Source organism: Eubalaena glacialis, chromosome 7, assembly GCF_028564815.1.
Source record: "Eubalaena glacialis isolate mEubGla1 chromosome 7, mEubGla1.1.hap2.+ XY, whole genome shotgun sequence".
Classification (NCBI taxonomy): domain Eukaryota; kingdom Metazoa; phylum Chordata; class Mammalia; order Artiodactyla; family Balaenidae; genus Eubalaena; species Eubalaena glacialis.
The window spans coordinates 109,841,536-109,857,343 of record NC_083722.1 but is presented as its reverse complement, the minus strand read 5'-3'; the positions used below and the strand labels follow the sequence as shown (position 1 = coordinate 109,857,343).

General features: G+C 46.4%; 1 protein-coding gene and 1 long non-coding RNA gene across 3 annotated transcripts in view; one reads left to right on the top strand and one right to left on the bottom strand.

The window, feature by feature from the left end:
* The window catches only part of LOC133094856 (uncharacterized), an 85,580-nt gene extending 70,411 nt beyond the window's left edge, over nt 1–15,169 (top strand). For both annotated transcript variants that reach the window (XR_009701518.1, XR_009701517.1), the window contains exon 4: nt 14,843–15,169. This is a non-coding gene — a long non-coding RNA (uncharacterized LOC133094856). The remainder of the gene's footprint in view (nt 1–14,842) is intronic.
* On the bottom strand, nt 7,729–15,736 carry CHCHD4 (coiled-coil-helix-coiled-coil-helix domain containing 4). Its single transcript, XM_061195610.1, has 3 exons — nt 15,521–15,736; nt 9,591–9,689; nt 7,729–8,780 (listed from the first exon to the last, which is right to left on the bottom strand). Exons 1-3 carry the CDS (start codon nt 15,540–15,542, stop codon nt 8,494–8,496), a joined length of 408 nt encoding a protein of 135 aa, XP_061051593.1. The 5' UTR covers nt 15,543–15,736; the 3' UTR covers nt 7,729–8,493.
* Nucleotides 15,737–15,808: the final 72 nt, after the last annotated feature.

The window sequence follows — 15,808 nt, the reverse complement described above, 5'->3', positions numbered from 1 at the left end:
TATTTTAAAATTTTTATTTCATATTGGAGTATAGTTGATTTACAATGTTGTGTTAATTTCAGGTGTACAGCAAAGTGATTTAGTTAAACATATACATATATCTATTATTTTTCAGATTCTTTTCCCATATAGGTTATTACAGTGTATTGAGTAGAGTTCCCTGTGCTATACAGTAGGTCCTTGTTGATTATTCTATATATAGTAGTGTGTATATGTTAAACCCAACTTCCTAATTGATCCCTCCCCACCCCCAACCTTTCCCCTTTGGTAACCATAAGTTTGTTTTCTAAGTCGGTGAGTCTCTTTCTGTTTTGTAAATAAGTTGATTTGTATCATGTTTTTAAGATTCCACGCATAAGTGATACCATATGCTATTTTTCTTCTCTTTGTGTCTCTGACTTACTTCACTTAGTATGATAATCTCTAGGTCTATCCATGTGCTGCAAATAGCATTACTTCATTCTTTTTTATGGCTAATATTCCATTGTATATATGTACCACATCTTCTTTATCCATTCATCTGTCGATGGACATTTAGGTTGTTTCCATGTCTTGGCTATTGTAAATTGTGCTGCAGTGAACATTGGGGTGCCTGTATTTTTTGAAGTATGGTTTTCTCCATGTATATGCCCAGAAGTGAGATTGTTGCATCATATGGTAGCTCTATTTTTAGTTGTTGTTGTTTTTTTTAATAAATTTATTTATTTATTTTTGGCTGTGTTGGGTCTTTGTTTCTGTGCGAGGGCTTTCTCTAGTTGCGGTGAGCGGGGGCCACTCTTCATCGCGGTGCGCGGGCCTCTCACTATCGCGGCCTCTCTTGTTGCGGAGCACAGGCTCCAGACGCGCAGGCTCAGTAGTTGTGGCTCACGAGCCCAGTTGCTCCGCGGCATGTGGGATCTTCCCAGACCAGGGCTCGAGCCCGTGTCCCCTGCATTGGCAGGCAGATTCTCAACCACTGTGCCACCAGGGAAGCCCAATTTTTAGTTTTTTAAGGAACCTCTATACTGTTCTCCACCATGGGTGTACCAATTTACATTCTCACCTACAGTGTAGGAGGATTCCCTTTTCTCCACGCTCTCTCCAGCATTTATTGTTTGTAGACTTTTTGATGACGGCCATACTGACCAGTGTGAGGTGATACCTCATTGTAATTTTGATTTGCATTTCTCTAATAATTAGTGATGTTGAGCATCTTTTCATGTGCTTTTTGGCCATCTGTATGTCTTCTTTGGAGAAATGTCTATTTAGATCTTCTGCCCTTTTTCTGATTAGGTTGTTTGTTTTTTGTTTTTTGGGGTTTTTTTGATATTGAGCTGCATGTTTGTATATTTTGGAGATTAATCCCTTGTCGGTTGCATTGTTTGCAAATATTTTCTCCCATTCTGTGGGTTTTCTTTTCTTTTTGTTTATGGTTTCCTTTGCTGTGCAAAAGCTTTTAAGTTTAATTAGGTCCCATTTGTTTATTTTTGTTTTTATTTTCATTACTCTAGGAAGTGGATCCAAAAAAAAATTGCTGCGATTTATGTCAAAAAGTGTCCTGCCTATGTTTTCCTCTAAGAGTTTCATAGTATCCGGTTTTATAGTATCTAAAACTATAGTATAGTTTTGTAGTATCTGGTCTTATATTTAAGTCATTAATGCATTTTGAGTTTATTTTTGTGTATGGTGTTAGAGAATGTTCTAGTTTCCTTCTTTTACATGTAGCTGTCCAGTTTTCCCAGCACCACTTATTAAAGAGACTGTGTTTTCTCCATTGTATATTCTTGCCTCCTTTGATGTAGATTAATTAACTATAGGTGTGTGGGTTTATTTCTGGGCTTTCTATCCTGTTCCATTGATCTGTAAGTCTGTCTTTGTGCCAGTACCATACTGTTTTGATTACTGTAGCTTTATAGTATAGTCTGAAGTCAGGGAGCCTGATTCCTCCAGCTCCATTTTTCTTTCTCAAGATTGCTTTGGCTATTTGGGATCTTTTTTGTTTCCATACAAATTTTAAGATTTTTTTGGTTCTAGATCTGCAAAAAATGCCATTGGTAATTTGATAGGCATTGCATTGAATCTGTAGATTACCTTGGGTAGTACAGTCATTTTGACAATGTTGATTCTTCCAATCCAAGAATATGGTATATCTTTCCATGTGTTTGTGTCATCTTCGATTTCTTTCATCAGTGTCTTACACTTTTCAGAGTACAGGTCTTTGGCCTCCTGAGGTAGGCTTATTCCTAGGTATTTTATTCTTTTTGATGTGATGGTAAATGGGATTATTTCCTTAATTTCTCTTTCTGATCTTTCATTGTCAGTGTATAGAAATGCAACAGATTTCTGTACATTAATTTTGTATCCTCAACTTTACTGAATTCATTGGTGAGCTCTAGTAGTTTTCTGAAAACATCTTTAGGATTTTCTATGTATAGGATTTTCTATGTATATGTATCATGTCATTTGCAAACAGTGACAGTTTTACTTCTTCTTTTACGATTTGGATTCCTTTTCTTTCTTTTTCTTCTCTGATTGCCATGGCTAGGACTTCCAAAACTATTTTGAATGAAAGTAGAGAGAGTGGCATCCTTGGCTTGTCCCTGATCTTAGAGTAAATGCTTTCAGTTTTTCACCATTAAGTATGATGTTAGCTGTGGGTTTGTCATGTATGACTTTTATTATGTTGAGGTACGTTCCCTCTATGCCCACTTTCTGGAGAGTTTTTTTTATCATAAATGGGTGTTGAATTTTGTCAAAAGCTTTTTTGCATCCATTGAGATTATCATATGGTTTTTATTCTTCAATTTGTTAATGTGCTGTAACGCACTGATTGATTTGCGTATATTGAAAAACACTTGCATCCCTGAGTTAAATCCCACTTGATCATGGTGTATGATCCTTTTAATGTATTGTTGGATTTGATTTGCTAGTATTTTTTTGAGCAGTTTTGCGTCTATGTTCATCAGTAATATTGGCCTGTAATTTTCTTTTCTTGTGGTATCTTTGTCTGGTTTTGGTATCAGGGTGATGGTGGCCTTGTGGAATGAGTTTGGGAATGTTACTTCCTCTGCAATTTTTTGAAATAGTTTCAGAAGGATAGGTGTTAACTTTTCTCTAAATGTTTGATAGAATTCACCTGTGAAACCATCTGGTCCTGGACTTCTGTTTGTTAGGAATTTTTAAATCACAGTTTCAACTTCAGTGCTTGTGAATGGTCTGTTTATATTTTCTATTTCTTCCTGGTTCAGTTTTGGGAGACTGTACCTTTCTAAGAATTTGTCCGTTTCTTCTAGATTGTCCATTTTATTGGCATATAGTTGCTTGTGTTTCTGTAGTGTCCATTGTAACTTCTCCCTTTTCATTTCTAATTTTATTGATTTTAGCTCTCTCCCTTTTTTTCTTGATGAGTCTGGCTAAATTTTGTTTATCTTTTCAAAGAACCAGCTTTTGATTTCATTGATCTTTTCTATTGTTTTCTTCATCTCTATTTCATTTATTTGTACTCTGATCTTTAGGATTTCTTTCCTTCTACTAACTGGGTTTTGTTTGTTCTTCTTTCTCTAATTGCTTTTGGTATAAGGTCAGGTTGTTTATTTGAGATTTTTCTTGTTTCCTGAAGTAAGACTGTATTGCTGTAAACTTCCCTCTTAGAATTGATTTTGCTGCATCCCATAGATTTTGGATAGTTGTGTTTTCATTTTCATTTGTCTCTAGGTATTTTTTTATTTCCTCTTTGATTTATTCAGTGATCCATTGGTTGTTTAGTAGCATATTGTTTAGCCTCCACGTGTTTGTGGTTTTTACAGTTTTTTTCTTGTACTTGATTTCTAATCTCATAGTGTTGTGATTGGAAAAGATGCTTGATATGATTTCAATTTTCTTAAATTTACTGAGGCTTGCTTTATGGCCCAGCATGTGATCTATCCTGGAGAATGTTCCATATGCATTTGAAAAGAATGTGTGTTCTGCTGCTTTCGGATGGAATGCTCTATAAATATCAATTAAGTGTATCTGGTCTAATGTGTTATTTAAGGCCTGTGTTTCCATATTGATTTTCTGTCTGGATGATCTGTCCATTGATGTAAGTGGGGTGTTAAAGTCCCCCACTATTACTGTGTTACTGTCGATTTCTCCTTTTACGGCTGTTAGCATTTGCCTTATATGTTGAGGTGCTCCTTTGTTGGGTGCGTATATATTTACAATTATTATATCTTCCTCTTGAATTCCTCATTATGTAGTGTCCTTCTTTGTGTCTTGTAACAGTCTTTATTTTAAAGTCTATTTGTCTGATATGAGTATTGCTACTCCTGCTTTCTTTTGATTTTCATTCACATGGAATACATTTTTCCACGCCCTTACTTCCAGTCTGTATATGTCCCTAGATCTGAAGTGGGTCTCTTGTGAACAGCATATATATGGGTCTTGTTTTTGTATCCATTCAGCCAGTCTATGTCTTTTGGTTGGAGCATTTAATCCATTTACATTTGAGCTAATTACCGATATGTATATTCTTACTGCCATTTTGTTAACTGTTTTGGATTTGTTTTTGTAGGCCTTTTTTCTTCCCTTCCTCTTTTGTTCTCTTCTCCTGTGATTTGATGACTATCTTTAGTGTTGTGTTTGGATTCCTTTTTCTTTTTTGTCCATCTATTGTAGACTTTTCGTTTGCAGTTATCATGAGGTTTTGATATAGCAGTCTATATATATTCAAGATTAAGTTGCTGGTCTCTTCATTTCAAATGCATTTCCAATATCTTACATTTGTACTCTCCTGCTGGTTTTGATATCATATTTGTGTGTGGATGATTTCCTACCTTTACTGTATGTTTGCCTTTCCCGTGAGCTTTCCCGTTTGTAATTTTCTTGTTTCTAGTTGTAGGCTTTTCTTTTCTGCCTATAGAAGTTCCTTTAGCATTTGTTGTAAAGCTGATTTGGTGGTGCTGAATTCTCTTAGCTTTTCCTTGTCTGTAAAGCTTTTGATTTATTCATCAAATTTGAATGAGAGCCTTGCTGGGTAGAGTATTCTTGGTTGTAGGTTTTTCCCTTTCATCACTTTAAATATATTGTGCCACTCCCTTCTGGCCTGCAGAGTTTCTGCTGAAAAATTAGCTGATAACATATGGGATTCCCTTGTATGTTATTTGTTGCATTTCCCTTCTTGCTTGTAATATTTTGTTTGTCTTTAAATTTTGTCCGTTTGATTAATATGTGCCTCAGCATGTTCTTCTTTGGGTTTATCCTGTATGGGACTCTGTGCTTCCTGGATTTGGGTGACTTTCCTTTCCAGGTTAGGGAAGTTTACAGCTATTATCTCTTCAGATATTTTCTCAGGTCCTTTCTCTCTCTATTCTCCTTCTGGGACCCTTATAATGTGAATGTTGGTATATTTAATGTTGTCCCAGAGGTCTCTTAAACAGTCCTCATTTCTTTTCATTCTTTTTTTCTTTATTCTCTTTCGTGGCAGTGATTTCCACCATTCTGTCTTCCAGCTTGCTTATCCGTTCTTCTGCTTCATTTAGTCTGCTATCGATTCCTTCTAGTGTATTTTTTCATTTCAGTAATTTTATTGTTCAACTCTGTTTGTTTTTTATATCTTCTAGCTCTTTGTTGAACATTTCTTGTATCTTCTCAGTCTGTGCCTCCATTCTTTTTCCACGATTTTGGATCATCTTTACTATCATTACTCTGAATTCTTTTTTGGGTAGGTTGCCTATCTCCACTTCACTTAGCTGTTCTTCTGGGGGGTTATCTTATTATTTCCTCTGGAACAATATTCCTCTGCCACCTCTTTTTTGTTTTTTTAATTATTTGTTTATTATTTAATTTTGGCTGTGTTGGGTCTTCATTTCTGTGCAAGGGCTTTCTCTAGTTGCGGCAAGCAGGGGCCACTCTTCATCGCGATGCGCGGGCCTCTCACTATTGCGGCCTCTCTTGTTGCGGAGCACAGGCTCCAGACGCGCAGGCTCAGTAGTTGTGGCTCACGGGCCTAGTTGCTCCGCGGCATGTGGGATCTTCCCAGACCAGGGCTCGAACCCACGTCCCCTGCATTGGCAGGCAGATTCTCAACCACTGCGCCACCAGGGAAGCCCTGCCACCTCTTTTTGTCTAACTTTCTGTGTTTGCATTCCTACAGGCTGCAGGATTGTAGTTCCTCTTGCTTCTGGTGTCTATCCCCTGGTGGGTGAGGCTGGTCTTAGAGGCTTGTGCAGGATTCCTGGTGGGAGGGACTGGTGCCTGCCCACTGGTGGGTGGAGCTGGGTCTTTTGCCTCTGGTGGGCAGGGCCATATCAAGCGGTGTGTTTAGAGGTGGCTACAGTCTCAGGAAGGCTTTAAGCAGCCTGTCTGCTGATGGGTGGGGCTATGTTCCCGCCCTGTTGGTTGTTTGGCCTGAGGCATCCCAGCACTGGAGCCAAAGGGCTGATGGTTGGGGCCAGGTCTCAGTGCCAAAATGGTGACCTCCAGGACAGCTCACGACAATGAGTACGCCCCAGAAGCTCCGCCACCAGTGTCCTTGTCCCCAAGTGAGTTACAGTGAGCTACAGCTGCCTCCCACCTCCCCAGGAGACCCTCCAAGACCAGCAGGTAGGTCTGGTCCAGGATCCTATGAAGTCACTGCTTTTTCCCCTGGGTCCTGGTGCACACAAGACCTTGTGTGCATCCTCCAAGAGTGGCATTTCTGTTACCCCCAGTCCTGTGGAGTTCCTGCGATCAAGCCCCGCTGGCCTTCAAAGCCAAATGCTCTGGGGTCTCCTCCTCCTGATGCCAGGCCCCCAGACTGGGGAGCCTGACTTGGGGCTCAGAACTCTCACTCCTGTGGGAGAACCTCTGCAATATAATTATTTTCCAGTTTGTGGGTTGCCTACCTGGCGGGTATGGGGTTTGATTGTATCACGAATGCACCCCTCCTACCTTCTCGTTGTGGCTTCTTCTTTGTCTTTGGAAGTAGAATATCATCTTTTTGGGTAGATTCTAGTCCTTTTTTGTCTATGATTGTTCAGCAGTTAGTTGTGATTTTGGTGTTTTCGTGAGAGGAGATGAGCTCAGGTCCTTCTACTCTGCCATCCTGTCCTTGCCCCTGGGATCTGCTTTTCTGATTCTTCTTACTTTCTAGTAAATGCTGACCCCTGGCTGGACTGTAGCTTCATACAAGCAGAGGCCAGATAAGTCACCTTCCCGTGTCCCTAGGACATGGACGGTAGAGGTTCCCTGAACGTATCAAATGAATGGGATCCAGGACTAGTCACAGGTCAGTGACATCTTGATCAGAACGTTTCCTGAAAAAGTATGTTTGTTAAACATGCAAGGCTCTGCCTGCAGCTCAAAGAAGTCCCAAGCCTCCTCCAGGCTGCACGGCTTCCAAAGCTGGTGGCTCCGGCTTCCTGACCCCAGACTCAGAACCACACTCCTCGCCGTGAGCTGGGCCTCCAGGCTTCAGAGAGCCAACAGCTCACTCTCCGGCGTGGAAGGCAGCCTCCTGTGCTCACGCTTCACGTCCCCTGGGCAGTGTGGGCTGGGACTCATTTCTAACAAACACAACACGTTAATGTCGACAGCGACGCCTGTGTGAAGGCATCTGCTCACAGACAGAATCAGTGAGCTCCGTATGGACGCAACACAGAAAATTTGAACAGATTCAAAGTGATCTACCAATATCTTCAAAGGAGAATTTCAACTGAATTTTTCATAATTTATATTTCCTTGTATCACAACATTTTTAATTAGGAAAAGCAAATTAAAACCACTCAAAAATCAGGTAAAAATCATGTTTTCCTTTTAATTGACACCGTTTCCTCTCTCAGGTGCTACTTTGGTAATGATTAGGTCCCCACCTCTCAAGAACATTGCATCTGAACAGGCTGAGGCAGAGCCAGTGTGAACACAGACCCCAAAGCAGGGCTTTTGGGATAACAAGAACAGAAAAAACCAGCCTTTCTCTTCACTTCCAAAGGGAGTCACTCAGAGGGTCCAAAGCTCTGTTTTCCAAACGTAGAAAACCTGGAGCTCAATGCAAACTGGAAACCAAAATATATCAGAAATGAAGCATAGTGCTTCGTCAAATACTCAAGGTCTGATCACCCCGCCTCTTCTATAAGGAATGGCCCCCCTCCAGCATTTTTAAAGGAAGATGTTTGTTTCTATTTCACTTTCCAACTGGGTATAAAATCTACTAAAAGGGATACAATGAATCAGAATAAATCAGCTCACTCACAAGAGACACTCACTCCCAGATAAAGATTTTTGGTTGCTGAGATTATTCAGCACATTATTTCAAAATGACAAAATTCAGGACAATCTGAGAATTCAAAAGTGGCAGCTACATTCACTGACAGGTTATGTGAGACACACATACATACAACCCATATTTCAGTGTATATGTCAAGGGGCCAAGACCCCTGATCAGCTCAATAAGTTATTTTGTACATTACAGTGCACAGAACAACAGAGGGAGAGACACTTTCTTGGAGAGGTTCATCCTCTCTTAAGGAGGCTGGAGCCCAGCGCCCAGGGTCCTCATTAGCTGGACCCCTCTTCCTCTTTGGTCGTGGCGGCCTCAGAAACAGCCGTTTCCTCTAATCGATCCGCTGGCTTCTCCTCCTCCTCCTGGGGATAGAGGTCCGGGTACTTCTGCATGCACTCCTGCATGGCCCGGAACTGGTCTACACAGTCCGACCCCTTGACATCCTCTGTGCTGTAGTGGAAGCAGGAAAAGGCCGCCTTGAACTGTTCCCCACACGGGCCGCTGGCCATGCCCCCAAGGCACGGGCAGTTCCAGTTGATGTCTCCGTTGGGCAGGATCAGTCCTGGGACGGGAAGATGGGCAAGGAAGGGTGAGAGGTGCTGCCTGAGGTTTCAGAAAAAGCAAAACCAAGACCAGTCCTCATAGGCATAACGGTAACATGAACCGCTGCCTGGCCGGCACTCACCGGTGGACCTGCCGCTCCCTCGGGATGGGGTTCAAATGCCCGGCACAAACCCAGCATTCCCGGCTCAGTCGGAAAGGTCACCATCAGCGACTCTCTCCGTATGCAGCACTGCTCTGTGTCCTAAGCCGCCTCCCAGTGCTGTGGCCGTGCCTGTGCTCCAAGAACTACGCAGGGAAACCGTTTAATCCAAAGCGGAAGCGACCGCTCGGATGGTTACTGAGGAGCTTTGAAAGCCCAAACACTTTAAGGAGTCAAGGTGCTGGTCTCCTCCTTTCACACAGATGGTCAGGACCCACTGCGCCACGGACCTTCTCCTCAAGCCCCTCCCGCCCCTCAGCTGCTCTCAGCTCAGCACAGTGTGAGGACTGGTAAAAGCGAGGCTGGAAGATGTCCAAGGCATGGTGGGCAGGGAAAAGCAAGTGACGTGCCAGAGCACTGTGCTCCATTCTTGTAAAAACAGAATACCATTCAAAAACTCAGAAGAAAGAGAGGCAGAAGAAAGAAGAAACTCCTAGGTTCAGCCTGATGGCCAGGGAAGCGCGTGGGAACGAGGGCTGGAAAGCACACAGCCCCTCACACCTGATGGAGACGCACTCAGTGTCCTAGGAGCAGTGGTGGCCAAGGTAGACACCTGGAAACCCAGCCGTGGCCAGGGACGTTGGACTCCCACCCCCGCCCGGCACTCACCGTGCTCCTCATAGGGATCATTGGGGTCGTCGGCCACCAGCTCCGCGTTGCTTGGAGTTTCATGGTCTTCTTTGGTCACAAATATGATTCGATCCTTCCCTAGTGTTTGGAGAACAGAGGGAGAAATGTTTCACCCAGGAGCTGTGAATCAGCCCTAAACCCAAGCAGCCACGAAAACCTTGTTTGAAGACTGTCCCATTTGAAACCCCGACGTGAGTTCAGTGGTGCTCCCCAGGCTGGGGACTCGCTCACTGCTGACTCTGGGGGAAGGTCTAGCAGCCGCTCCTGCATCACGTGCCTGTGACCGGACTGGGGAGGAGGAAGACGGCTCCTGCTGGCGCCATGTGCATCCTCGGGTGGGAGACGAGACGCCCCAAGCCATCAAATGCAGCTGTTCTCAGTCCCCAAGTTTGCTGACATCTAACAAACGGGTCTTCTTCCTCTGCTCAGAACTCCCATGCGCTCTGATGGCTCTGTCACTTCCCGTCCCTGTGAGCACCTGGTCCACTTGCTCCAGGCCCCTCGGGACCTGCCAGCAGGCGCCTTCAGATAACATTTCACCTATCGGGCTCCTCCGGAAGAGGCTTGGGAAAAGCACGAGGGTGACAGTAAACACCAGAGAGACGTGCCAGTGAGGACAGCGGAGGGGACAGAGGGAAGGTACTTGGTGTTTACACCCTCCCCACACCTGTACAGGGTCTCCCAGGAGGGGTGACAGTAATGGCAGCTGACCCTCGGCACGCTCAGGACCACGGCCTGCCCCAGAACACCTGAGGGTTCTGCTCCAACACCTCCCATTCTATCTCAGAGAAGGTGGCTTGTCCCAAGTGGCCTGGGAAAGGATTGGGGCCGGGCAGCCAGGGCATGTTGAAGAACCTAAAGACCTTGGTAATTCTGGCCAGTGTTCAGAACACTTGAAAGCAGCCTGCAAAAGTGCTGCGTGCTAAGCAAAATAAATAAGCTGACACAATTGCTCAGCTCAGCTCTGACAGTTTTGTTTACCAAGATCTCAGCCGGGCCCAGACCAATGGGGAGGCCGGTCTCAGGCCAAGGCAAGGCGTCCAAGCCTGCTGCGTACGGGAGGCACCTGTGGGGCTTATGAGGCCCAGAGGCCCAGCCTCACAGAACAGAAGCTGAATCAAGCTCTCTGCACGTCCACACCACTGATGGGCTCCCGAGTGACTGATGCACAGCCCCACCTAGAATGTTCCAGGTCCCTCCCACAGGCCGAGTCCTCTCAGGCACCTTCCTGGACATCCCCCAGAGAGATCGGTTACACTGGATCGACGGATGTGATACTGTCATTTAGAATAAGAAATATATATTTGGCCTTTGACCCCATTCTTAGCACAGAGCTCTTAAAATTTCAGCTTCCCAAGTGATGAGAGCATAAAGGTCTTTTTGTTATGTTAATAGGATGACTTGGGGGAGCCTGAGGATGGGGGCTGGTTGCCAGGAGAAACAGCTCTGGGATTAGAGGGTTGGAGCTTTCAGTCTCACCGCCCCCCACACACACACCCCACCCTGGGGAAGGGAGAGGAGCTGGAGGCGGAATCAGCTGCCAGTGGCCGATGATTTAATCAATCATGCCTATGTAATGAAGCGTCCGCAAAAGCCCAAGCGGACAGGTGAACACGAGGAGGTTAGGGAAGAGAGGGCATGGAAGCTCCACCCCTTCCCCACACCTTGCCTTGTGCATCTCTTCCATCCAGCTCTTCCTGAGTTATATCTTTTTATAATATAATATTCTATCCTTTAATAATAATCCAGCAATCTAGTAAGTAAACTGTTTCTCTGAGTTCTGTGAGCTGCTCTAGCAAATTAATCCAACGCTAGCTAGGAGGAGGTCGTGGGAACCTCTGATCTACAGCCAGTGGTTAAGAAGAACAGATGACAACCTGGACTTGTGATTGGCACCTGCAGTTGGGGCGGGGGGCGGCGGGGGGGAGGGGTGTTGCAGGACTGAGCCCTTAAACTGTGGCATCTGACAGCATCTCCAGGTAAACAGTGACAGATTGAGCTGAATTGTAGGACATACTGCTGGTGTCAGAGAATTGCTTATGTGGGGGAAATACCCACACACTGGAATTGGAATCAGAATCGTTAACGGCAGAACTGCATCTTTTACGCGCTTGGGCCCTACTCAATGAGTTTCCCCACCCGTTGGCTCATTTAATCCTTACACCAACAGCGTGAGGTGGGTATTACTAATCTCCTTTTTACAGAGAGAGGAAACGGAGGCGCAGAGAAGGTAGGAAACCAGCCCGAAGGCACACAGTACGTGAAGGCAGAGCAGGAACACAAATTCTGGTCTGAAAGATCGCGAGTGTGTCACCCTGTCCACTGCACGCCTGTCCCAGCAGGAGTGTCTGAGAGTGGACACAGGACGGACAAAAGGACAGTGCTCACCGATCCCCGAGTCCCAACCGTGAAAAAAGAACTCATCATGACTGCCAACGAGCGGGGTAACCAGCTAGACTGGAAGTCTCATTACATTTCTCTGGAGAAAATATAAAAATGCTTGTTTTCACTTCCAAGATAACCTTAAAAAGTTGATACAAGCATATTCAGAAGGATGTGGATAACCACCTTACGCCCTCTTAGAGTTCCAAGTCAAGATTTTCATGATCACGGCCGATGGGAGAAAAGGCCTGGGGTGGACTTAACTCCCAGCCAAGGAGGGCCAGCGCCTTCCTGGTCTCCACAGCAAAGGCTCCTCGGTCAGAGACTGGCCTTGGACGACCTTGGCCATCAGACAATGGCACAGGAACAGTAACCTCAAGGACCCCCCCCGGCACAGAAGCACATTCTCCGTGCAAGGGGCAGTTCGGTCAGATATCATCTACGAGACTGAATTAATGTTGTAAACTGAATGCTGTGAGAATTCAGTCCACTCATCTGTCCGGTTTTAGAGTCCCTGAAGCCCACGGGCACATGTTTATAAGAGCAGGTTCCTTAGACGTTTACATGGCAGTAATAAAAGAAAAACTTAAAAATCAACACAAAAATGTATTTCTTAAATTCAGGAAGCAGGGATTCCCTGATGCTGGACTCACTATAGGAGAAGCAACCTTTTTAAACAACCTAATAAGGACTTCACCCTCATGACTTAAGCTCCTCTCAAAGGCCCCACCTACTAATACCATTCGCCCTTGGGGTTTGGATTTCAGCATATGCATTTTGGGGGGACACATTCATATCGTAGCAATGGGAAAATAAGGAGCACATTCAGATACCCTCACAGCCTCCCTCTCCCTGACTTCATACCTCCTGCTCAGATGCCATCTTCCTTCATCACTCCCCATCACCCTTAACCTGCTTTTTCTCACCTAACAATTATGTATTTGTTTACCGCCTGTCTCCCCCACTGAAATGTCAGCTCCTCAGGGGCAAGGATTTGTCTATTCCATTCACTGCAGTATCCTCGGAGCCTAGAACAGTGCCCAAGACATAGTGGGTAATCAGTATTTGTTGAAAAAGTGAATGGAGGAATGAACTCTGAATTCAGACATGAAGACCCCAGACCCAGCAGAGGGCGGAAGACAGAATGGCTATCACCATGAAGTAGGTTAGAGAGAAAAAAACCTTGGATGGGTGGTCTCACACCCCCTAGAACACGCGTGGGTCTTTACACAGCAGAATCTCTTGGTACATCCAACCCACAAGGGACGCCCGCCACCTCCACCATGCCACAAGGGCAGACCGCCCACCTGTGCCCACTGCCATGTGATCAGTGGCTGGCACATCACAGGTACTCAATAAACGTCTGTTGACACAACAGGAGAGAACAGGGTCAGCATTAGAAAAGGAGGAACAAAGACAGGAACAGTGTGGCCCTGGGCCAGGGAGCGAGCCTGAGTCCACGCTGCCCAACACCTTGAACGCCCAGCTAAGGCCTTTAACCCCAAGGCTGAGGGGCGGACCCCTGAAGTAAATGTGCCCAGGCAAGTGATTCACTCAGAACAGAGGGCAGCCGTGTGTATGGGTTCACTGGGTAAAGGTGCCGGGGATATGGCCCATCTAATGCTCCCGGCTTGCTGCAAGAACATAGACAGGAAGGAAAATGACAAAAATAAACCAGGTAATTTCAAAGAGTTTAGGATGTGAAAGACACAAAGGCCCAGAGAAGACCTTACTGAGGTGACATATGAGGTGACATATGAGCTGAATCTTAAAGGATGAGGAGGTAGCCATGGGAAGAGCTGGAAGAAGGGTGCACCAGGCAAAGGGAACGGCCAGAGGCCAGTGTGGCTGGTCAGTGATGGGTGGTTAGAGACAAGCAGGAGCCGGATCAGGCAAGGGGCTCGGTCACATCAGCCTTGATCTGGAAGGAGTTTGGGATCGTTTCTCTAAGTCCCATGGGAAGCATAAAGAATCGGTGGGTAGAAAAACAACTTAGGGGACAGTGGCATGGATAAGATAAAAACTAGGGAAGGCCTAAAGTGAGTGCTTTTAATTCTCATCCCCAAACTAAGAAAGAGAGAAATCTTTGATCCAGGAAAAGATAGGGATCTAAACACCTGTCTCTGCTTCCCAGAGAACCTGCAACCCCTAGAAACCCTCAAGAATGAGGATTATAGCTTCATTATACCCAAAAGGCTAAAAAAAATTTGCTAAACGAAGAAGTAAATTACACTTAGAAGACGGAAATTAAAAACAAGAGACCTGCTGTCTAACAAAGTGGTGAGGGCAGAGGACTTTAGCTCATGGCAGAGTTAAATATCAATCAATGGAAACTACTCATTAGAGACATCAGTGAGTATTATGGCTTTATGACCCAGGGAAGGAGGATTCCAGGAGCAGAATGGGGTACTGGGAAAAGGCTTAGCATTTTAGACTGAGCTGTTCTCCTAACTGAAGCATGACCTTGGGTGGGTCACCTCCATCTCTGGGCTTAAGATTCCCTTAATTAACTGAGGGAGCCGCACCATTCGCTAAAGGATTTCTGCGTGAGTTCCAGCTCTCTCTGGAGCTTTATAGTCTCAGGTGTCCACCATTCCCCTCACCTGGCACCGAGAAGGTGCTTCATGAATATGCGCGAAATAAATGAAGATCAACTTCTCATTTTACAAGACTGGACACTAGGCCCTGGAGGAGTTGGGTGGCAGCTCAGGGACAGAGCCGGTTAGCGGTTGTGCAGGAAGACCCCTGGACCCGGCCTGGAGACTTCTGAGGTCCCCGGTAGAGGTAACAAGCAGAGAGACAGTAGGCGGGGACCAACTTTGTTTTATTTTGTTTTGTTTTCTGCGCAGGGTGTCTTCTGAGCGGAAGGCTCCCTGGAGTCCACTGGGCACCAGACTGGGCAGTTCTGGAATCAGACCGCGGGGCTCCAACCCCAGCTTTGCGACTTGCCGGCCGTGTGGCTTACCCAAGTCACTTCTGGGTCTTGGTTTACTCTCCGGATAAAAGCAGGGCCTGACTTAGGAAGGTCGTCGCAAGACAGGCCACACAAAACTCCTGGACCAGAGCCTGACCCGTCCCAGCGGGCGGCACTCCCACCCCCAGCGCAGCGCCCACCGAGGGGCGACTTTCCGGGACAGTTGAAGGCGGTGCAAACGGGAACACGTGGTGTGTGGTGAGCGCCATAGTAACATTATAATTAATATCAATAAATTCCCTGTTACCAGCCGCGGGCAGCGCGCTCGCACCGCCCTGACCCCCGGCCCTAGTTTACGAGCTCCCCCATGTGCTGTTCCCTCCGAGGTCCGGGTTCGAGCCTCACGGTGACCTCGGCCGGCCTCGCTCCTACCCGGGCCTCGGTTTTCTCATCTGAAAACCGGGGATGGCGACCCCGCCGCCGGGCCCAACCCGAGGGTCCCGAGGACTGTCCCCCGCGCCTGCAGTGGGGGCGCGGGGGCCCGGGGGGCTGCACAGACCGCGTGTCCCCTGCAGGCTCTCGTAGGCCGTCTCCACGCAGCCCGATCTCCTACCTTCCTGCCGGCAGTATGCCATGGTGCAGCCCGGCGCCCCGACCTCGCGGCGACTGTGGCGGCGGCCTCACGCCGTGACCTCTCCGCTGCGGGGTTGGCGGCTTGGAGGCCCGCGCGGACCCGCCCCCTCCAGGCCTGCCCGCCGCGCGCCTGCCTCGGCGCGTCTAGCCCGGCCCTCTCAGCCGGGAACTACATTTTCCAGCAGGCTGCACGCTGCCCGGCCGCTCCCCCAGGCAGTAGGGACTACATTTCCCAGAGTTGCTTGCAGTGCGCAGGCGCATCAGTGAG